Source organism: Acanthaster planci, linkage group LG03 (assembly GCF_054643075.1).
Source record: "Acanthaster planci isolate LZ-2023a linkage group LG03, COTS_SCS, whole genome shotgun sequence".
Lineage (NCBI taxonomy): Eukaryota > Metazoa > Echinodermata > Asteroidea > Valvatida > Acanthasteridae > Acanthaster > Acanthaster planci.
Genome location: NC_141779.1, coordinates 6,374,469 through 6,398,383, shown reverse-complemented (window position 1 = coordinate 6,398,383; position 23,915 = coordinate 6,374,469). Strand labels below are relative to the sequence as shown.

The 23,915-nt window shown below is 42.8% G+C and overlaps 1 protein-coding gene and 1 long non-coding RNA gene across 17 annotated transcripts in view; both read right to left on the bottom strand.

Moving 5' to 3' along the window:
- Positions 1 to 545: 545 nt before the first annotated feature.
- On the bottom strand, positions 546 to 6,119 carry LOC147799582 (uncharacterized). Its single transcript, XR_015424842.1, has 2 exons — positions 4,078 to 6,119; positions 546 to 3,317 (listed from the first exon to the last, which is right to left on the bottom strand). It is a non-coding gene; the product is annotated as an uncharacterized LOC147799582 (long non-coding RNA).
- A 1,846-nt stretch (positions 6,120 to 7,965) lies between these two features.
- The window catches only part of nags (N-acetylglutamate synthase), a 78,485-nt gene continuing 62,535 nt past the window's right edge, over positions 7,966 to 23,915 (bottom strand). For 10 of the 16 annotated variants that reach the window (XM_087135055.1, XM_022246879.2, XM_022246932.2 and 7 more), the window contains 2 exons: positions 16,807 to 16,901; positions 7,966 to 9,496 (listed from right to left, as the gene is read on the bottom strand). In XM_087135055.1, coding sequence (XP_086991181.1) covers positions 9,322 to 9,496; positions 16,807 to 16,901 — 270 coding nt within the window. In that variant the 3' untranslated portion in view covers positions 7,966 to 9,321. The other 6 variants (XR_015424923.1, XR_015424924.1, XM_022246923.2 and 3 more) reach the window with 4 other exon arrangements.

Below are 23,915 nucleotides of genomic sequence, written 5' to 3'. Positions count from 1 at the left end.
CCCATAGAAAACAATGCAAAATCGGACCGAAATAGCGCCACCTGATGACTGTCGCTGAGAGGTTGGCCTCCGTTTTGTCACTGGAAATTCTAGACTATCACATTTCGTTTCATTTTCATGGGGGTTAGTCACGAATTTTTTTCTTTCAAGGAAGATACCCCCCAAATAGCAGTAAAATTAGTGCTCATTTTTAATGTAGCCGCCCGCAACAATCCAAATTAGCCCCGCAATTTGGGGCTTTTGTGAAAGAAATACCCGAACTGGTAACTTGGGAATCAGTCCCAAATTCGCCATTTAAAGCAATATTTCTATGATCCCTCCTGATTATGGTCTGTCTTATTGTAAAATCCCATGGGATCACAAATATTAATGAGCTCGCGCACAAATACAACGATTTGGTCGAATGCACTCATCAGTCCTTATGTGCATGCCTTCGGTCATGCCACTTTAAGTGTAATCATAATATGTAAATAAAGTAAGTGTAAAGAGAAGGGAGGACATTGGGTAAGACTGGACATCAAATGATGCGACGAGTGACTCCCATCTTGAGGTTCTTTGAATGTGCCGTTTAATAACAGGGAGCACGTAGCCTCTCCCCAAGAAAAATCCTCAACATGCTTAAACAGTCATCCGATTAGGTGTGAAGCTTGAGTTCTATGTTTGCTTACACCCAGTGATGGCACAGCCTGGCTACCGTAGCTAGATGAACATCAAGAACCAGTTTCACAAATCAGGTTCAATACAGCGAAACTGCCGAAAATGATTCAAAAATTACTCGGTTAGGACGAGCACGTCTTTGGCAGGGCTGGCAAAAATGGCAGCTTGGTGGGCCAACAATCAAGTGATCAACATTAATTAATATTTTACAACTTTATCATGACCTAGGCCACACATTACCAAGGAATCAGGGCCAAAACTATCACTAAATTTAGTTATTTTTTTATATGAACAAATTGCTGATTCTGCACAGTCACACGGAAAATTCATGCACCAACAGTTGTCATGGAAACGCTTGCATGTCTTCACAACACGCTCCAACTCGACGGAAGCCTACCACTGACAACCAGCTTACACCATACGCCCATTACATAAATAAAGTAATCAGAATGTAGCACAGAGTCGAGTCAAGAAGGATCTTCATCCTTCCCCCATCCGAACCTAGTAATGGTCAACCCGACCGTTAAAGTGCAGCCTGAAAAATAACAGATTTCCCGTAGCCTGTTGGCAAATTCCCGAAAACGTCGTTACCCCGCCAAGGCTTGTCGCTGCCCGGCACGAAAATCACCCAACATTCATTTATCTGCAGCGGATTTCAAGCAACAAGACAACTCGTCGTGCTGCGGTCGTTTCGGAAGGTCTGCCATTTTACATGGTTATCATGCACGCCAGTTGATGCATTATGCACTTGTATACTTAGCTGAGATATGTCACATCGCACTCATCGCACGCTTGCATCTATTCATATTCGCATAGACGTAGGGCTAGGGCGCTAGAAACCTAGCGCAAAGTAAATAAAAACATAAGCTTCCGCGGACGGTTGCACTAAGGGTACAGTGTCCCAATTCAAGGAAAATTCTCCACCAGGCCTAGTACCCCCAGTGATTGTTTCGAAAAGAGGGGTCTGTTTCGGCCAAGAAATGGTGGGATTGTGTCAGTGTGGCCCAGGATCATCTCTGTAGATTCGGGGGCACCCATCTGGGGGCAAAGCAGACAAAAATGGGATTGAAAATTAGTCAGAAGAGCCCCCGGTAGGTGAGGGATGTCATTTGAAAAATGGCCGCTGGGAGGGCTTGGCAACATTCACTTTTTGGGGGGTGAGTTAGTTTTGGGCGAATAATTAAAAAATTCATAGGTTAACCTACTAAAAATTGAAAATCAAATGAAACCTAAAGGACCAAACAACACATTGTTTTTGTTTGAGAGGCCTCAGGGACTTCAGTTGCCTGCCATGGGGCTCCAAACTTGGTTGATTTTACACTATTTTCAATGGAGCTTGAATTGGTTCAGTGCACCCCTAAAGGCTTTCGTCCTGGTTCAGCTGATTTCCATATTTCGCAAGCCGCGTGAGGTCGCTCTTCGCCCTGATTTTGCAATGAAAGTACAAGTAAGTAAGCGAGCGGCAGGTTCGCGCTGCGCTGCGACGAATGCCTTCACCAAAGATTGTATAGCGCCGCGCAGCGGCGCAAGACGGGCAACTCTCCACTGAAACGCGTAATCGGTACGGACGCCATTTTGGTGTGATATTGCGCCACAGTATAATGCGCGCCAAGTACAAAAAATGTACATGCACACTGTACGTTTCTAGTTTCTGGGCGGCGCTCTGTGTACGAATGGATCGCGAAGCACAATGTCGTCGACGTGTGCAGCCATCAACCATTTTTTTTCTCCTCCAGGTCTATGCATCAACAGCAAAAGCAGGTTCAAGAAAAGCTCGGAACTATCATTCTTATATTTTCCCAAGAACAAAGAAAGGCGAGTAGTAATTTTAATAGTGCAAAGTGAAATTTACCAAAAAATAGGCATACAATCGCGGCAAAAATCAACACGTAGCTTAAGCTAGATTGAACCCCTAAATTAATGACGTTCATATTTGTAATGAACCTCTGACCCGTGAATACATGTACATTGTAATTGCAATGAGAAAGTGCAACAGCTTCAGAACATCCTCTCATGTATTACCACTCCAGCTGAAATCACGAGCAACCTCATCAAAGGTGCTACTCGGTACCATGGATGAACCAGCTGTTTTTCTTTGCTTCTCAAATTGACAAATACACAACTCATCGAGGTGTGTAAATGTTAGAGGTAGAAGATGGTGTTATGCAAAGAAATTGCCTTGTCTCTTGATTCCGAAATTGATTGTATGCGACCATGGATGCAGTAATGTGAAACTGTACAATACACTTGCAATTTAAGAGGAAAACCATACTTCTTGCTTGATGAAAAAAAGGTCTTTTGCATGTTTGATCAGCCTCATTTCCTTAACTAAGAATACAAGATCAAACTTACATAGCTACCTTTTTAGATACATGTATTCAGAAGGGGTGACTGGACATGTAAAATGGTCCTACATTTGATTTTATGGGGAGTGTGATTCACAAATACCCATTCGTATGGCATCTAAACTTTAATGAGGTCCCTTTGACAACTTCTCAAAAATTGAGAGTGAATAAAGCAGCACAGGTCTTGAGTCATACCGTTGCAGCAGGCATCTACACTTGTACTTCTCATGGGAAGCTCCCTGCTGAAGCTGCCTACTACACTTTAGAGTTCATCGAGAAAATCGATAACTTGTTTGATGCATTTAACAGCAGGACCTGAAATGAGAAGCAGGTTTTGAAGAGCCTATATCAGAAGGAAAAACCACACATCGTTTTTAAGTACTACTATACCAAGGCTTAAAAGTTTGGAAATTGTTGGATCTAAAAATGGTCTGTGTATTAAAGGTATGGATTTTGAATATTTCTTCCCTTCTCCAGCTTTGAAATGATATGAGAACACATGATAGTGTGAAATTTCTTTAACAGGTAGATTCAACCACGATGTAGTTGAAAACCTTTTTTAACAATAAAGCGGAAGTGTGGGTTTCGTGACAACCCAACTACATCCCAGGTTAGGTTTGGTGTGTAGCAGGCTCTGATAGATTTCTGCTAACATTGAGCTCTCTTTCACAGAGAATAGGGTCCCAACAACACCATCACAAAGTGACATAGCTGGTTACCAGTAAAAGCCACGTTATCGACAGAAATGTTCCCTCATTGTATCAATACTGGGTGTGGATTAAGTTAACTCATTCCCTCATTCATATTTTACTTCTTTTTTTTTATGTAGTTCAGGCTGCCCTTTTCGGAAGAACACAAATTTCCTTTTTTTGCAGGATTTCCTCAGGACAACACCTCTTGCAATTTTAGGGTAAATAGCTTGGGCTTAGGCATCTTTCTGTCACATTTGAGCAAAACACTGAATATGGCTTTTGTATCGACTGGAATCTTTATACAGATTTTTTTCTAATGATTTGTTTAAAGCTACAACATCTGTACAGAGAGTAATACAAATCTTTTCAAGAAAAATAATTACATTCCTGTTGTCATTTGTAGACCGATCAATGATCTTCTGCAAAGTTGTTTTTAACAGATGAGAAATTTTCTGAATGAAAAAAGCGAACACAGAAATGGTACACTTACAAACAAAATTCTTGTGTGTGTTAACCCTTCAGAGCAGGGTGTAAAACTGGAAAACAGGTTGAAGATTTTTTTCTCTTGACAAATTCTACTCTAAAAATAGTTATGTGAATATACAGTACTTAGTGCTAATGGACATGCATGACAGATGTTGACAGTGGCCACGTAACGTTACAGGTACAAATTTATATTCTGGTATACATCTTGTACGCCTAAGCCTATATGAATATTCATGTGTGAATAACCACTGTTTGCCAAGAAAAAAATGAAAGATGTACACAAGCCAAAAGTTCAGGTGTTGTGGTAAAAGGTCATGGTCCATCTTCATTTAACATTATATTACTGTGGCAAAACACAACTGTTCTTTTAAATTAAAGTTTTATCTCTTCCCAGAAACTTTAACCTTCTGATATTCAAGACATCATTTTTGCTCAGAGGTGTCAAGAAGTATAAGAACTCCACTTTTTGAGGGTAATTTAGTCAACAGTTTGGGGGGGGTGAGTGACTTAAGTTGTAATGAAACGTGCCGTGGGATATCTGCCCCCAGGCGGCCAACGTACAAGAAACATGTATGTAGGGCCTAGGCCACAACTTCTTGTGTTTAAGATTGCTGCACGATCCGATGGCCGCAACCCAGAGAATGTAACCACACAGAACACACCAAAATTCTCCGATTTCATCTCCAACGGTTTTAAGTTATGATATTACACATTTGTATTTATGATAAATATAAGTTTCAATCTTAATTGGAGGTAAATATTTACCTTACTGCCCCTTTTTCGTGGATAGAGCCTCCTGCCGCCATATGTCGCTTGTACAAACAGATCGCAATTTGCACACCAAAATGGCGGATCTTGACCTCCATGAAATTAACACATGCGGGATGGTCAGTTCCCCATCTTGCGCTGCTGTGCGGCGCTATACAATCTTTGACCTTGACCAAGGCTAGCATTCTGCAGGTGCTTACTGTCAGTGTTACGAGGTGTGGTCAACCCTGCAGTCCCCAAGGCCTTGCCGCTTGAGTGGATGTGGAAGGTCAACTTTCGGTGCCCTTTCGACCCCTCACCCCTTTTATTGCTGCCACAACTTCAGAGTGCTGGAAAGAACCCAAGGGCTCTCTGGGACCTAATCCTCAAGCTGGGAAATTTCCGATATCATAAAGGTACATTGTGATCATCATGTAAGTGATCTCACTTCCGAAGGCGTTAATGTAAAGGGCAAATTAAAATTGCATTCTGAATTTTGGGCTCGTACCAATGCCCCTAACATGATGATGTCTATCAAGGATGGCCTTGAGGTTTGGTTTTCTGAAAAGCCCCTGTCTTATTTTCTTCCTGAAAGCGCTTCGCTATTTCATCACCACAAATTTGTCACAGATTCCATCTTGGAATTAGGATGTAGGTTTGCAGGTACACCATGTAATATTCTCTTTTGGGAAGAGGTGTGGTTCTAAAAAGAACCGGTGAGTGTTTAACTTGACGTTTCGGCCAGTATACTCTGGCCATCCTCAGGGGAATGTGTTGAGGGGGGTACACATTCCCCTGAGGACGGCAGAGCATACTGGCCATCCTCAGGGGAATGTGTTGAGGGGGGTACACATTCCCCTGAGGACGGCAGAGCATACTGGCCATCCTCAGGGGAATGTGTTGAGGGGGGTACACATTCCCCTGAGGACGGCAGAGCATACTGGCCATCCTCAGGGGAATGTGTTGAGGGGGGTACACATTCCCCTGAGGACGGCAGAGCATACTGGCCATCCTCAGGGGAATGTGTTGAGGGGGGTACACATTCCCCTGAGGACGGCAGAGCATACTGGCCATCCTCAGGGGAATGTGTTGAGGGGGGTACACATTCCCCTGAGGACGGCAGAGCATACTGGCCGTCCTCAGGGGAATGTGTTGAGGGGGGTACACATTCCCCTGAGGACGGCAGAGCATACTGGCCGTCCTCAGGGGAATGTTTTGAGGGGGGTACACATTCCCCTGAGGACGGCAGAGCATACTGGCCGTCCTCAGGGGAATGTGTTGAGGGGGGTACACATTCCCCTGAGGATGGCAGAGCATACTGGCCGTCCTCAGGGGAATGTGTTGAGGGGGGTACACATTCCCCTGAGGACGGCAGAGCATACTGGCCATCCTCAGGGGAATGTGTTGAGGGGGGTACACATTCCCCTGAGGACGGCAGAGCATACTGGCCGAAACGTCGATTTGTTTTATTCAGTATACAGTTGATTATATGTATTGTTTAAAATTCCCGTATTTGGTTGTCAATTCGATTTTTGTGTTTTGTAGATTTTGACTGTTTTCGTTAATGGGATCTTTCTCGGGGGTTGCTGTCTATTTGTTGTAAATATCCTTCAATTATTTGTTTTGTAATTTTGTCTTTATTGTCATTTCTTTTGACAAATCCATGAGTTGTAGTTATTTCGACTTTTTGTTTAATTCATATTGACAGTTTGTATTGAACATTTCTATTGTGATTTTTCTTTCAGGTCACATTATTCCTATCAATCATTTATGTTTTTTTTCACCTGACACGTTCTGTATTGTCACTTGTTCAGTTCTGTTTAAATTGTATAAAAGATCAATTTACTTTAATTATTCAGTTAGGTTTTTCTTTTCTTTTGACAAACCTGTTATTTGTAACAATGTCAATCTCTGTCACACCCGTATTGAATAAGTTCTACTATGTAATCTTTCCCCCTTGTCGGTTTCCTTTGGTTTTCAATTAATTATTCATCTTAATTTTGTTCATTTGTGTTGAGTGATCTGTTGTTTGTAATTTACTACGTGTTTGTTCTATTTGTGTTTCAATTATATCGACATGTAATTTTAATTTTAAATACATTTTCGATTACACTATTTCCATTGATCATTGATGTTTTATTTTGTACACATTTTCGCTTACTTCATTTCTATTAAACATTGATCTTTACTTTGTTCATTTCTCAGATATTTTATTTGTAAATAGTTTAATTTTGTTAAAGTTACTGTAACTTTGGTTCGTTTTCAAATACAACAAAATAAAGTTTTCATTTGAAAAGTCAGAAATCTTATTGTCCTTCTGCTCCTCCTCCATGATGTTCTTCTGACAAAATGCCATTCATTTTGTACATGGTTTTTGTGCCCCTAGTCCCTCTACAAGTTTGTACATGTATCTTCATTGAAGTTACCTCAAAGACCCTAGGCTATAGCATAGATGTACCTCAAAGCATGATGTCATGATGACATCATCACCTGATCTATTATAGACTGTTGCATACTTCATTTTCCTAATAAGTTTAGTATGTTTCAACAGCAAACTGCAGGACCTTGAATGATCTGAATGACTGTATATTAGGTGCACACTCTTAGTCCACCAGCTACAGAGGGTCCCAAACAAAATCACAATAATGACGTCATCACGTGTCACATGATAAGGTGAAATCTTCAAAGTCCTGTATCTTCTGAAGAACATGTCTGATTGGGATGAAACTGCAGATAGCTAGAAAGGGAAGCATTACAGGTGAAACCTGGCATCATGTGATGATGACGTCATCAGGTGAAAAGTCACGTGACATAAAAAGCACACCCTTAATAACTGTACATGTATCTCCTGAGGTACAAGTCCGATTGGGTTGAAACCTTGCTGACAGCTGGAAATGGATGTCAAGGTCAAGGCTAATGCGTGTGGGATGGTTGGAGAATATTCAGACATCAAGGTGAGTCATTCTCTCAATTTTGCAAAATTCTAGATCTCTGTGCAGAACCTAAAGACTTTTTGCATGCTTTTTAAGACTACAAAATTTCAGCATATGCAAACATGACAAGGAAATGTTTATTTCAAAGCTGAGAATAGTGAGAAAGCTCTATGCTCTGTTACAATCGGGCAAACCATCTTTAAATGAGATGTAATTGAAACCTGTTAAAAAAGAGCAATAAATGTGAACATTTTAACCAAGCCTGAAAAGTTGATGTGAAACATCAGAGCACATTTGCATCATTATTATACACATCATGCACAACTGTTAGCGTATCTCCCAGTTAAAAAATAAATCACCAATATGTCCTTTTGAAAATTCACAACTTTCAGGTTAAATATGATTGCATATCCATGCACAAGTGTTGGCTTCACAGTTTAGAAAACAATTTTCTTGTTCTTACCAAATGCCCCTCTGGCAACAACAGCCATTTTAGTCTGGTTGACAGTCCCATTCGTGTCATCTAAATAATCTTATTGTGTAGAGTGATACAGACAGAAATTTATGCATAAGCAGTTTGGGAGTTTGCCAAATTATACAAACAAGTATTTATTGAATGGGAAAAATTTGTGCTTCACCAGTCTTAGAGAAAGTATGTTAAAGAGAAGTATGTTTAAGACCAGCTGGGCTTTGAAAGTTGATAATGACCCTTGCGTCAAACTCTGTTCGCTATCAGCTTCCAAAGCCAAGCCAGTCCTAAACATGCTTGCTTAATTAAAAGACAGGCCAAGTGCATTTGTTTTCCCCTAATAATTCTTTAGCAGCTAATCATTTTATGTATAGAACATATGATAAAGAACTGCAACACTCATCAGCAGTTTCACAACTGTAACATAAGATCACATGATGGCAGAACCTAGATTTTCTTTCCTTCTCAATGAGTACAGACAAAGCAACCAATTATGAGCTTCTTTATTTCACAGCAAGGTAAGAACATCGGTTCAGAAATAAAGCACCTGCAAGCCAAATTCCAACATAACCAAGGAACTGGCCAACCTATATACCACCTGTAAAAAATAAACAAACTGTCTCAAAATTTATCTCAATGAACAGGAGTAACACAGACAGGCACCCACATTTCACAAATAGTCATTTGATACTATAAAAGTAATTATAAATTTAACAGAAATTTAGGAATTTCCAACGCATGAGAGGCAACCCAATCTCACATCTGCTTCAGTTGCACACAATTTTTAGGCTTTCCCCCAAACTCAGTGCTAATTTGCCTTTACTGATAACAGCGCAAGTTCTCATGTGCAATGTGACAAGTTATTACTGTACATCATTAGACCAGTGTCAAACTGGGAAGCTTCCATGATATTTGGTAGTTACATGCAAACCACTTAAATCCCATATCTATATCCAATATGAAAATATATCAGCAACAAAAGACCTAGTACCTCATAATGACTCAGTGATTGCGGGCCATTCTTCATATTCATCTGGTTCATGGAATGATTTGGGCTTCTTGACAGCCCATTCCACTAGAGTGTAGGACAACTGTTGGTTGGAGATGCCATACCAAAAAACTGTCCATTTGCTGTTACTCCAGCTACCCTCTGAACGCTTGAAATACCTTGGACAAAAAAAAACTTTGTCATTTATTTACATGTCTAAGACAACAGTACTAAAAAGCAATAAAAGCATGAACAATTTGTTGCTAGCTTTGGGTGTTGTGGAGCTGCCAAATTGGAAAACCAATAAAAAACCTCCTTATATACCAAAAAAGAAAAATACTCTTTCAGTCATTAAAATCCCCACAGCATGATACCGCACCAAGGTTATGGGTGATGCACAAAGAAGCTCAATAAGTAGATTAAAAGATCATTTCAAATTGCACAATTTAAAGAGATATGGTCATGCTTTATACATATCTGGCAGGCCCTTAAGATGGGGAGGGGGAGAGGTTGCAGGGTTCACTTCTGAGTTCCGCTCATTGGAATTTTGCTTTGGTTTGTTTTATATAAATATATATTGTTAATATAATGATGTTTATACCATTTGACGTTGTGTTCCAAAACACATTATGCTAGGCCTTTGTATAAAAATATGTGTTCACAGTGCCAAAAGTTTCACTTTTTGGTTTGATGACCCCCAGTCTCTGGTCAGACAACAGGCCTGTCTGGAATTAGGAACTTGAGTAGCCTGATCAATGGTCAGTCAGTGTAGTACCATATCCGGTGATGTGGGCAATGCATGTGATAGCGCCAATGCAACACTTTTCACGCTTGAACCATGGGAGATCACATCATGTGAGTCATTCGTGTGGAGCATCAGCACAAGCTTCAGTTTCTCTTTGTTAACCACTTGCTGTCGGGTTCAATTAAAATGGCCGTGCACAAATACAGGTGTTTTCAAGATTTTTCATTTTCAAAATTCTTCGAAAATTCATTTCTTCATTTACTGGACGTTTACACCCAACATATGGCTGTCTGGTGGCTACTCTAATCTGAAAGGCAACATCTATTGACACTAGTCACGTATATTTCACCCCCATTCCTACCCCAAATGCTACATAAATATAAATTTAGCCTCAAAGTGGTTGTTAACCACTTCGGACCGGGGCATTTTTCAACGTTGAGGATGCTGGGCCGGCATGACTATCATTTTTTCCGTTTTCAAAATCCTTCAACAATTCATCATTCCATTTAACAGTCGTTTATAGCCGCACGGAGTAATCTTCAGGCACTACTCTAAGTTGACAGGTGACCTTCATTGACACCCGAATATTTCAGCCAGGCCTGCAGCCTTGTAAACAGAGCCCAGATTGTGCGGTGTTATACAGCTGTCTTTTGTTCACGAACCTGGCTCAGTGCACTGCTGACCTCTTTTCAATAGGGGCCAGATTAGCATGCAGCGGTGCTGTGTGGCTCATCGCTGCGGTGGTGGAGAGCTTTTGTCCCCGGTGGTAATCCGCTTGCTCTAAATACCCCAAACCCTGGTATACGGTTTCAAAATAATGCTGGATTATCACCACTTTTGAGAGTGAAAAATGCCGGTCATGCCCAGCAGCCTGGTCTTTTGTTCGGAGTACGGTCTTTTGTTACAGGGCCCTGTTTCCTTTGTCCGAGTTCGGAGACCCCGGCCACACATATAAACCATACGGCTCCGATCCCGGAGTCCCCGGCTGGTAGTGGTTAAGATGATAAATTATTTCCATTTTCAATCACTCACTTGGTCTTTTTTCCACTAAATTTCTCAATTTTAGAAGTTTTCCCAGAACACTGAGACACTGCATACAACAATACTACACAATACAATCAGTTCTATGTAGCTAGATTTTTTTGTCCAACTTTCACGAGTTATATTTGATACTTCTGCGCAGCGGGATCTATACGTGTTTTACATGCACAAAACCGATCCAGCCATGTACACTGTACCATGTACATGTAGCAGTACATGTACGTGTACATGAGCATGTACAGGTACACACAAATTTTCGACGGAGCTGGTATAGATATTCATGTAGTTCATGCATGTATAGTATATTTAAAACTGGAAATGTATACCGTGAATTTCAACATTTTCCAGGCAATTTTAATGACAGACAGACCTCGGTTTCAACAATAAACTTCATGTTAACTTACTGTACTTTTGTGTTCGTCTTTTGCTCCTGAGTCACAGAATTCTTATGCTTGCAAGGCCGTAAGATTATGCGGGATGAACGGAATCAGTGCTGAGTTGGGTCAATATGCAAACGTGTCCGGTCGGGAAGAGAACAAAATATAGCGCAAACCGTCAGCAAATCTAAAACCTTCACACCTTTCTCCACCACAGCCCACTTTTGAAAACTTTTGAATTCTTTGTTTTGAGCCTTCAAAAATCGCATCAAAACGTAAACAAACTACCGCTTACGAAAAGAGCTTTTCACAAAAACATGTCAGGGAAAAGGCCTTATCTTACCATGAAAATATTTTGGGCAAGAATTTTTTTTAAAAGTGAAATAAGACGTAAATTTCTTGAAATGAAACAGCTGTTTGCCTGGCACTAATTCCCATGGTCCTCATTACGCATGCAAATGACCCTAAAACGGCACATGCGCAATTAATAATTTCCCTCTGTAACATATGTGCCATCTACTTCAGCCAGGCCTGCTGCCTTGTAAAGAGAGCCCAGATTGTGCGGTGTTGCGTAATTTTCTTTTGTTCTCGAAACTGGAGCAGTTCGCTGCTGGCGTGTTTTTCAATAGGGCCAGATTAGCATGCAGTGGTATTGTGTTGTTCAGCACTGTAACACTGGAAGGCTTTCGTCCAAAGTTGTAATCCTTCGTATTGAATGCCACAAATAGTGGTATAATGTTTCAAAAAAAAAGACAGATTACCTCCGCCATTGACAACTGAAAAAATGTTCTTCAAGTCCCAGCAGCTCGGTCTTTTGTTTAGAGTGTGGTCTTTTGCTTCAAGACCCAGCTTCTTTGTCCGATTTCGGGCTCCCTGGCTATGCATCCAAACATAAGGTACCTGATACCGGGTCCCCTGGTGCGGAGTGGTTAAATTGGCAACTTCAAGTAGGGTTGGACGGACTGCTTCGGAAATGTAATTTTACCATATAATGAAAAAAGCATATGTAGCAAGGTATGAGACGGAGAGAACCCCCCCTGCTTTGTGTTGGTCACTGTCTCGCAGGAATCTGGGGAATTCCTTGCAGACATCTTGGGGGATGTGTTAAGTAACAATAGTCTGGAATGTGTATAGGGATTGGACATGTTGGGGGGGTACCCCCCGGTCTCATTTCTTGCTGGGTATAGAAAAAACACCAAGACAGTGTTGTGATTCTAAAGGCCCAGGTTAACTTTTTCAGATTCACACAATTCACAAAAAAGATACAGAGATATGTACAACTGCAGACCTGCCAACCTTGACATATTTTTTCAAGTACCACATCGGCGAAGCAGCATAAACCATAATCCCAGTGCACGGTGACATAACCAAGAAAATGTTCGCACAATGCTTACACATAATCAGAAAAAATCACACCACCTGTGCAAAGCTCAATGCATTAAATGAAGCTGCTCTGGTTCCCACTGCACCGCATCCATGCAAAGGAATGCACGATGGAAATGTAGGAACCAAAATGTTTGTACAGCACATGTACTGAACGTTCTGTCCATGCCCTCTCTACATCGGCCGTACATGTCACGGATGCAACCCTAAGGCTGCAAGTCAAAAAGACATCTATGTTGCAAGAGGTTTTCTGCAAGTTAATTCACAGAACTTGGTCTCTTATTTATGTATGTATTTTTCTGCTTCCATGAGTTTAATTTAAGGTTGTTCTGCTCGTGGCTCAAGGTTTATCGCCCGCTGGTTTGGATGCATCTGCTTACCACGCGATACACAGACATTGTTGGCCAGTTTGCCTTCACGATTGCCTGAGTAGCACTGTGTGAATTGTCCATAATTTTCTTGTGAATAGAAATTTTTACACAGATTAAGACAGGTGTTCATCACATCTTGGTCTGGACTGGTTTTGCTCAGACGTCCAACCACATGAATTATGCCATCACCGGACTTGAGAAGCACGTCACTGAAGGTGGTCTTCTGGTGGTCGTGGTCATGTGGTGTACACAACAGGATCTTCCTTTACCTCCAAAACACCTGGTAGTGACTGAGTAGCAAAATCTGGTTGACATGGCCAGTGAGATTCGTCACAGAGTAGGAATTGCGGACCTTGCACCCAGCACTCACTTTCAAATCAACTCGTGCTGTAAGGCCATGTGAAACATCATCCGCTGGATTGGCTTTACTATCGACGTGTCTCCACTGCTGTGGGGTTGAATGGTCCAAATTCTTGTGACATGATTGGTTACAAAGGTCTGGTACCTTTTGTCGTCATTCTTCAGGTAATATAGCACAATCATGCTGTCGCACCAATAGATTGCCTCCTGAAGTGGTTGTGTCAGGTGCTGATGGATCATCTCATTCAACTTGACATAGATGACTCCAGGCGCAGGATTGTTGTTGCCTTCAGCGGGGCCAGCTTGGCGTTGGCCATTAGCAGCACATAGTGTATCAACTGAAGATGTCGGTAAGTTGTAGCGCCATATCCCCTCTCGGAGCCATCTGAAAAATGGTGTAGCTGTGCTGACATGACGGCATCAAAACTGAGTGACTTGACGCAACAGGGCATTGACAATTTTCGAAGCTCTAGGTCATTCACCCATCGGACCCAATGCTCTGCAATGTCACAGGGATTAGTTCATTCCATGCAATCTTTGTTCTGCATAACTGCTGAAGGAGTATCTTGGTGGTGAGTACAAATGGGCTGGCAAATCCTCAAGGATCATACACTGAAAATTACGCTCAGAAGACCTTGTCGTGTTTGTGGCTTCTCCCCCATGTGTACGTCGAATGTAAATGCATCAGCCTCAGTGTCTCACAGCAATCACAAGGCTCTTTCTGCAGGCATCATCTCATCCTCAAAATCCAATGATGGAACTCTCTTTGCCCGTTCTGATTCAGGAACTAACCTAAGCACAACACAAGAATTTCTTTAAATGCAATTGAGCTTAAGCCAACTATTCTTTCTCATCTAACTGTTTGTTGGGGGGTGTACTTGTGAAAGGTGCAGAGGAAGCTCTCCGGTGCCTGAATGCAGCCATGCATCAAAGTAGGATTGCAAATTGTAAACATCCTCGGTTCACAATACAGTGAAAACTGGGGCCACGGTGAGCATTTTCTTCTAACCGAAAAATTGGGTGAGTAAAAACGATTTTGTTTGAAGTAGAATGTTAAGCATGACTGGACCCTACCTCAGCAATGTTTTAACAACATTTACTACATGTATGCATGGCCCAAGTACTTAGCCCTTCACGGCAGGATTATTTTGGACACGACTGCTGGGCTGTGGTATGCCCTGAATGGAGGGCTTTGTCCAGCAGCAGGCCCCATAGAACCAGCAGCTGCATGGTGAATAGACTGTACGTGTAGTATGCACTAATTCTCACACAATGGTGCAGTGGTAGTAGCAGTCTTCCGTAGCGAAGGGGTTAAAGTATGCCTTCTGGTAGGTCCCCCCATATTGCTGATAGGCTGATGTATATCTTAGACTGCTGTAAGAGTGAATGTGCCAGTGGAATAGGGATATGCAGTCAGAAATGCAACAAGAAAGTAAAGACTTTTATTATGCTAACTCTGGTGGTTAAAATTGTGTTGAAATGGTGTTTTGTTACACCTGATGTTGGCCTGTCAAGCCTGTGTGGGCCTGTCCCCCAGCCAGTCAACCCAAATAAGAATGAATTGAAAGAATACAGTATATTAAAATGAATTTTGGGTTTGAATTTCTTGTTAGGTGATCCGCCTGCCAAGAGCAGAGAAGTTTGAACAGTATGGCTAAGTTGTCCACTAGTGCCAGCACTAAGCCTACTATATCTGTTACTCCAAGTGATGTCCCAAAGTCGACGCATCTGACATCTGTGAGAACAGTGGTGTGCCTGTAATGCAGACCAGTAATGAGAATGGCTGCAGGAAATGGACAAAAACACTCCTATTTTCACTGTGATGTACCCAAGGCCAAGCTGCCCCGTCATCTCCAGTCATGTCACACAACAAGGCTAACCTTGACGGTGCATCCAGCATCCGGTCCACCAAACTTTGTAAACATGTAGCAACTGCATGTAAAATTCTCACATGAAAGGAACATCAACTCAAAACGCTAGCAAACTTCAAAAGCACTACCAGTTGCAAGATACTGTACAGCGGGTCATCAAACTGTAAAGACTTTTCCTGAGTTTAGAAAGGGGCAACTTGCTTTCCCAGAGGGGCAAAAACTTCAATGTAACTGGACGTAGGGGTACCCTTGCACTAAAACCATGTTTCCCATGTCTAATTGACTTCAAGCAACAAACCTGAACCCAAACTTTTAAGGGGATCTGACCCTACCTAACACATTTTGTTTCTTCCAAATCCGACCCCTCCCACCCCCGAAGACAGAAACACAGACCAATACCAACAAAGAAGAGGAAAAAATGACAAAAATATATTGCACTTGCCCAAACAACTATGAAAATAGTGTTCAATTTTGGCCAGCCACATCCAACATTTCCCAACCCAACCCCATGCAGACTGCCGCATACCTGTACATGTATGTGTGCTTTAATTGATGGATTTCAATGCTCTTTGTTTACTCACAGAATGCTTCAGCAGTGACGAAGACAGCAGCTAGAGCCGGGATATCAGTCAAAGCAGTGAATTCATTGAAAATGGTAAGATTTGGCAAATTTGTCCGTCTGTTTTTTGGATGGGCTGTCTCCATCAGGCTGTCACCTAACTTTTTTATGTCCTCTTCTTGCCTGTACATTAATAGGACAGCTTCTTGGCACCACACCATGCAGCTGAAAGGCATCTCCAACATTGAAATGAGTGAAGCATTGTCCCTGGACTACAGAGGAGAAGAAAGACGTCACAGATGGCCTGCACAGATTCTTCCAGTTAAAAAACTTCCTGGCACATGCGACATTGAAGCAGCTTGCTCTGTGGCACTGCAGACCAGAACTTGGAGGAACATCAACGACTTTTGTAACAACACAATAAAGCTCTAGCCAAGCTAAGCGTTATCTATCATATGTGGCACAAACCATTTTTAAAAGACTTTATATCATATTGATGATGTATTCTACAGCAGCACGCCAGTAACACAAAATAATTTAAATGGCCAAAACAACAAAGTGCTGATGTGTGTTGTCCTCAGTGCTATACGCTACACTCACATGATTGAGATGTCCTCTGTCTAATAGAGTGGCAAGTATATCCTCCATGTGCACTCACTATATGTATGACTGTGTGCACCAACCTTACATTCATGTACATGTACATAGGGCGGACTTGTGAACAAAAGATGTCCACACAATGCAGGAGGAGAAGCCGTTCTGTGTGTGTGTGTGTGACTCACCAGGCATTGACCTTGTTAGAGATTCTGGATCGCCAAAACAGACTTGGAAAATCCCTCCTGACACAGTTCCACAGCATATCGCTTGTACCCTCTCCCTGGATTTAACAAAAACAAATTCCACTGAGAATAGCAAACAATATATTCTTAAAATAACACCTATGCAAAAGTGCATATAGAGGAAATTTGCACATTTGAAAATAGATTTTTCAAAAATATTCAAGTACACTTCTAAAAGATACCGTTTCAGTATGAAACTACTAGAGGAAAAGCACACTGTGAGTAGTACATGTACACATGTACATGCAATCATGCAGGCCTACCAATGACTCTTTCAACTGTTGTAAGGAGTAACATTACTGTACACTTTGCGTACAGTGTAAATATTGTGCACATTATACCTTTATTCTATCATAACATTATAAGCTGTAAAGGGGCCGCAAAGTCAATGAATTGAATACAATTTGTATATGGGTAATTCCAGAAATTAGGGTCCTTTTTTGGTGTCCATGTCACATCTAACATATGATTTGTAAGTTCCCAACACAGTTTCTACTTTCTGAGAGTGATGAATCCAGGCGTTTCACAATAGTGCACCACCAAGAGTTTGCAACGCGTTGGCCAATCACAATGCGCGAAATCTGTCGACCCATTGCACAGTTGGAAAGGGTTGACAAATTTCGCACTTTGTGATTGGCCAAGGCGTTGTAGACTCTTGGTGGCCCACTATTGTGAATTGCCCATATTGATGCAAATTACCTGCCAAACAAATACACGTAGTAATAGTTTGAAATCCATTCTGGTGATATTTCCATGTCAATAACAAAGGTCAGATGTAACAGGGACACAAAAATGTCACACATTTGGATCCCTCATTTCTGGAACTACCCATATTACTATGTAAAAAAGGGTACTTGTATTTCAATCATGTACTATATCTTGAATACAAAGTAAATTGTATGCTTTTAATGAATCAAATTTCAGTAAACCTTGAAAATTTGATGGATTACCCTGGGTTTTCCTACTGGTCCAACGCTAACTTGTGCACCCTGATGAGAAAAAAAGGTGAGCTAGCCTCCCCAATAGGCTTATTGGACCTGCTTTCATTCATGACATATGGTAAAAATCTGGCATAGTGCCACAAATGACACAGACCTCCTGTACAATATGGGCAATTCACAATATGTAGTGCGCCACCGAGGGTTTGCTGTAAACAGGCCACTTTTCAAGTTTACGGATGACACACTGCCACAATTACGCGCACTTTGTAAGTAATTAAAGGTTATTTATTTGATTGATATTGATGGATTGATGAATTCCCTGCACCACACAAAACCACCATTTTAACAACCTACCACCCATTCGCAATAAGCAATTTCCTTCCCCACATTAAGTGTAGGTTGGGTTTACTGGAATATACCGACCCAAACAGTCACTACATATGCCATGCGCCTATTTATTATTTGCTGAAAAGATTCAATTATCCGTGGTGCACCATGACCTCCCATAAAGCAACTCATAAGGGTCAGAGCCTAAAGTGGGTGGGAGAGGACTGTTTGGGTAAGTGTGCTCTAGTAGACCTGACCCACACTTAATGTGGGGGAGGAGTCTACAGTGCTCTACCTACCTAAACAGTCACTACAAATGCAGAATTGCACCGACTGGGGGGTCAGCAACGATCCAAAAGTTAGTCATGAGCACAATAATATGAACTAAGTGGTGTCAGTTTTGCAGTCGAGTGACCAATGTCGAGTCCCGAGTCTCAAGCCTCGAGTCTGAGTCCAAGTCTTAAGTCACAAACCTTAAGTCTAAGTCACGAGTCACAAGTCATGAATGAAGTTGTTCAGCCAATTATTCTAAGTATATGAAACCATGGAGAAACATCCATGATCAAAGTCATTAGTTTGTTGTGTGCTATCTGTTTTGTTTATGCTGCTTAATGACCTACATTGCAAAAGCTATGGTACTTTTTGCTAAAATCATCCACCATTTATACTTTCAATTCCATAATCTTCGTTTATTTCTATATTTATGGAATGAAGTGCTGGGCTGGTTTTAAAGTACATTTAAGACAGGCTGAGGAGAATGCATGAGCTGAAGCTTAGGGTATTTAAAAACCTTTTACAGTCACGCCCAGCACAGGCCACGTATTTTGTATTTACAAGCGCGCCTGGTCATTTTGGTTAAAGTGTTTACATTTGCAACTGGTTCTGGAGACTATAAGGCTGAATATGTACGTCTGTCCAGTGCATAGTCTTACTACCGCACAGTTTGTGGATACGGCAAAGTGGAAAATGTATGATGCAATAACGCATACAAATTAATTTTCAACGGCGTATACGGTAAATATATGTAATGAAAATACGTGAGTCACAAGTCACCAAGCTCAAGTCCGAGTCATCGTGCTTGAGTCCGAGTCATTATCAAATGTGACTTGAGTCGAGTTCGAATCATGAAAAAAAGGGTGACTCGAGTCCGAATCAAGTCTGAGTCCTGGACTTGAGTCATACAACACTGAGTGGTGTACAGTCGACCACAGATAAGAAGAGCACTGTTAACCATTTCCTGCCGGGGGCATTTATAAATGTTGATTCTGCTGGGCCAGAGTATTTTTCATTTTTTATTCAAAATTCTTTAAAAATTCATATCTTCATTTACTAGACACACCGACATGAAGGACTGTTTGGTTCTACTCTAATCTGACAAACAACATCCATTGACACAGGAATATTTCAGTCAGTAATGTAGGGGCAAAGTAAGAAAAAACAGTGCTCGACAGTTTGCTAAGGCAGTGTAAGGTGCTAAATTTTCGGCTCCACTGGGCCTTCTTCAGAGCTGTGGGGGCACTAGTGATTTGAATGCAGAAAATTCCACATTCAAACCACCTGGCATCAGTGTTCCAATCTGGAATATGATGCGCTGTTCCGTCTCCAAGCGTCGAGCGTCTGATGTTGTCATAGTTAGGGTACACACGCGCATGTCGTCACAAGCGTGTGGTGCCTTGGTGAAGTGATGCGCTACAGGGTGCCCTGGGAATTGACGTCAGACGCTTCTCAGGTGCTCAGTGAATCGGCCAGCCAAGTGCCGTTTCATTTCACTACAGATACGAAGAAGTCTGAGAATCTGAGAGTAAGGGAAAGAATCCTTGGAAGACCATGGATGGGAGGAGTCGTATCAGAGAAAGCTATGTGAGTCAGTTGCTTTGTAGAACACGGAAAGCTGATAGCCGATCACCCTCAATCTGAAGTTGGACGTTGAGGAAAGAGAGGGTGGTCCCAGAGGACTGTAAAGTGAATTTCAAGCTAGGATGATATTTGCTGACAAAGTCAATCAAGTTGTTCAGTTCCTATCTAGTGGATGATGTTGCACCAACTATGCCATCTATGTACCTCCTGTAGAGTAGTGGCAATGGGCCAGTGTAATTTCTGAACAGGCTAACTTCAACATACCCTATGAAAAGGCAGGCGTAGCTTGGCCCCATGCGTGTGCCAATGGCAACTCCAATTTGTTGAACAAAGTGTCTGCTGTTGAAGGTGAAATTGTTGAGCTTAAGAACCAGCTCTGCAAGACAAACGAGAGTAGTAGACGATGGAGTCAGGTCTGGCCGCTGCTCGAGGAAAAAGTGCAAAGCAATCAAACCGTCAGCATGGGGGATGGAGGTGTAGAGAGACTTCACATCCGTAATGAAGAGAGACTCTCTACACCTCCATCCCCAACGCTGACAGTTTGATAGTTCTGCAGTACTTCCTTGAGCGGCAGCCAGGCACGACTCCATTGTCTGTGTGGCTCATCCCTGTGATGGAGAGCGCTTTTGTCCCTGGTGGTAATCAGCTCACACAGAATGCCCCAAATAGTGGTATACTTTTTCAAAAAAATGCTGGATTATCTCTGCTATTGACAGTGAAAAAATGTTTGTAATTTCCAGCAGACTGGTCTTCTGTTAGGAGTACCATCTTTTGTTAAAAGGCCCAGTTCCTTTTGTCCGAAACCGGGCTCCCAGCAGCAAGTGGTTAACCACTTCCTGGTGGAATTTGTATATGCAGGACAAATTCCCAGGCAATTTCAAGATTTTCCGTTTTCAAAATTCTTCAACAATTTATAACTTCATTTACTGGATGTTCACACCCACACGAATGACTGTCTGGTCCTACTTTAATCTGACAGGCAACCTCCATTGACACCCAAGTATTTGAGCCAGGCTTGCTGCCCAGTAAAGAGAGCCCAGATTGCGCAGTGTTGTGTAATTTCTTTTGTTCCAAAAATTAGCCTAGTGTGTTGCAGAATGGCAGTGGTGTTTTTTGGCCAGATGAGCATGCAGCAGAACTGTATCGCTCATTGTTTGAGTGCTGGAGCACTTTTGTCCCCGCTGATAATCCGCTGGATCTGAATGCCGTAAACTGTGTTATACTATTGATGGATTGTCTCCACTAATGCCAACTGAAAAATGATAGCAATTTCCAGCAGCTTGGTTTTTGTTCTGAGTACGGTCTTTTGTTACAAGGCCCAGCAGCTTTATCCGATTTGGGAACCCTAGCTACATGTATGGGTATAAAGCCAACGTCTCCAGTTCCGGGGACCCCGGAGGCAAGTGGTTAAAACAAGAAAACTATTATAGCAAAGCAATTTGAGAGGTCCCAATGGCCTCGTTGTAATGGTGTTCCACTGTACTAAGGAGCAATAAATAATTAACTCACCAAGTAAGGATCTTCAGACTGACTGTCCCTGAATGGGAACATGAAGATCGGTGTCATAGCGATTGATCACTGAAGCCCACGACAGAACAGGAAAGGATTGTGTTACTGTTGCAATGGTCTCCATCCGGAATTTCTTGGGGCGGATGAATTTGTTCAATGGCTTTAGGTAGATGACCGGACGCCATTTGCCTGGATCCTTCTTGGATGCGAGGAAGAAGGTTGAAATGAAGCCGATCCTGAATTGGCTGGATTCGACCTGATGGATGGTTAGGTTTGTAGAAGGGAGTTAATCTCTGAGTCCAGCACCAAGCACCTTGTTGTGAGGAACAGGAGTAGGATGTAATATAGCCTCGGGCAGCGAGGTGCTTATAAACTCAAGTGAATATCCGTGTGCAGGAGTTGAGAGAAACCCAGCTGTCCAAGGTGATGTCCCTTGAGAATCCTAAGAACTGTTGCAGGTGGCCACCAATGGGTTCGGAGTTGGCAGTCACCAACGTACTGTTCAGTCCCTTGTCAAGGCCAAGAAGAGCTTGGGCTGTAGAGTCTGGGGAGACCGTAGTCTGAAGTGGGAGGCTTTATTGAGCTTCGTGAGTGTACAATCCAGCAGGGCTTTATCCTTATCCCAAAAGATTCCCTGAGCAAGTGGTCTTCCCAAGTCCGCACTTATCTTGTCGTTGGCTGCATCGGGAAGGTCTAGAACAGACGGGAAATACTTGAAATCCTCCGTTAAGAAATGGTAGCAAGCTACAGCTCCCTTGGGGAGTGCACGCCAGTGCTTGGCTTCGGGGAGGAATTTAAATATCTCCATGCAGGAGCAATCAAGCGGGAGTTTGTGAACAATTGACCCAGAAGCATCCAGTCGAATCGTATGTCATTTGAACAAGTTGTGATTGGAATCCTCCTCCAGCAGAACAGCTGCGGGCAGGCCGAGCATTTGAATCATTTCCCGTTGAAGAAGATGGAGTCGACCCTCAGCCAAAGTAAGAGCACTGACAGAATCAACCTCTTCCTCTTAGAAGATACCGCCGGTTGTTCAGCTTGGGGACAGTTTCGAGCCCTGCACAGTCCTGAGTGGCATAGACCACTCTTGTAAACAAACGCTTGGGTGGTGCAACCCCAGTGTGGAGTCCTGGTTGAGCAGGGTGGGAGTGGTTGGCCTGCCAGGGACAGGTCAGAGGTGGTGGAGGCTGGAGGTGGTCTGTCGCCGAGGTGACAGACGATGGGGGTAAAGGCTTTATTGACAGATTGAAAGGCCAAAATCCAAACCTCAGAAGTCTGGTCACGCCAGTCAGAGTGGTGCTTCTTGGCAGGTGTGGAGGCACTGGAGTAAGAAGGGGAGCGCTTACATTTGCTCTTGACATTAGCAGGCGACCCAGCGGTGGAGGTGGCTAATGGGACCACAGTAGGTGGAGCGCCCAGGGAGCGTTCCCAACCGAAGTAAGCGGGAACTCTGGAGCATAAGGCAGAAGCACCCGGGGAAGTAAGGCACGATGGCCCGAGAGGCCCAGTTGAAAGCCAGAACTGCGTATGGGGTGTGGAGGCTTGAAGCCTCGACAACTTAAAAGTCCAGTGGGCTGCACGGCACCTGAGGGAGATTGGCTTGGTGCCATGGTGTTGTGACACAATGGCATACTGGGCAGAGCAGACCCCAGCACTTGTGGATAACCAGGCCTATGAGCTTCAGTCTCTGGGCAAGAGAAAGTGTGCTCAGAGGATGCCGGAGAAGTGGTCTTTTTGACCGATATGGAACGGTGGCTGATGCTCTTCGGAGTCGTCAGGGGAATGCTGGCAGCAGTGCTGCATGTGTTCCTCTAGGACATGGCCGGTGAAGGGCATGGCAAGCTCTCGGTGGCGGTTGGGCGGGATCAGGAGACGTCTGGTAGAGTTCTCCCTTGGGAGTCCACGCTGAATCGCTAGGCCAGCGATTGACCAAGGAGACAGGGGACCGTACTTGATCCTGGCGGTGCCCCTGCTCAAGCAGTCATCCACAGTCAACCACAGAGCTTCCCCGTCAGCTCTGTGGGGCCAAATGAGCAAGGGGGCCTTGCCAGACCCTGGTGGGTATCCCCTGGATGATGGCAGGCCTTTCCCTCATCCTGGTAGCTGGAGAAAACAGGGGGGTATGACAGACCTGACAGCGAACCCCTAAATTCAGCCGGCTTAGGCCAATAATTTAATGGAAGTAATATCCCTGGTTTTGCTAGGACGAACCTCCTGGTACCGACAGTGAACAACATGCAGGGTGCACGTACAAGAAAAACAAAGAGAATAAAAGAACACAATATACATATACACACCAGAAAAACACTCTTACCACACGAAGTGTGAAAATTAAGGTAATACTTTATTCAAGAAGGATGGATGATCAAATCCACACAGAACCGTGTAGCGAAAACGGAGACTTGATAAATCAAAGAT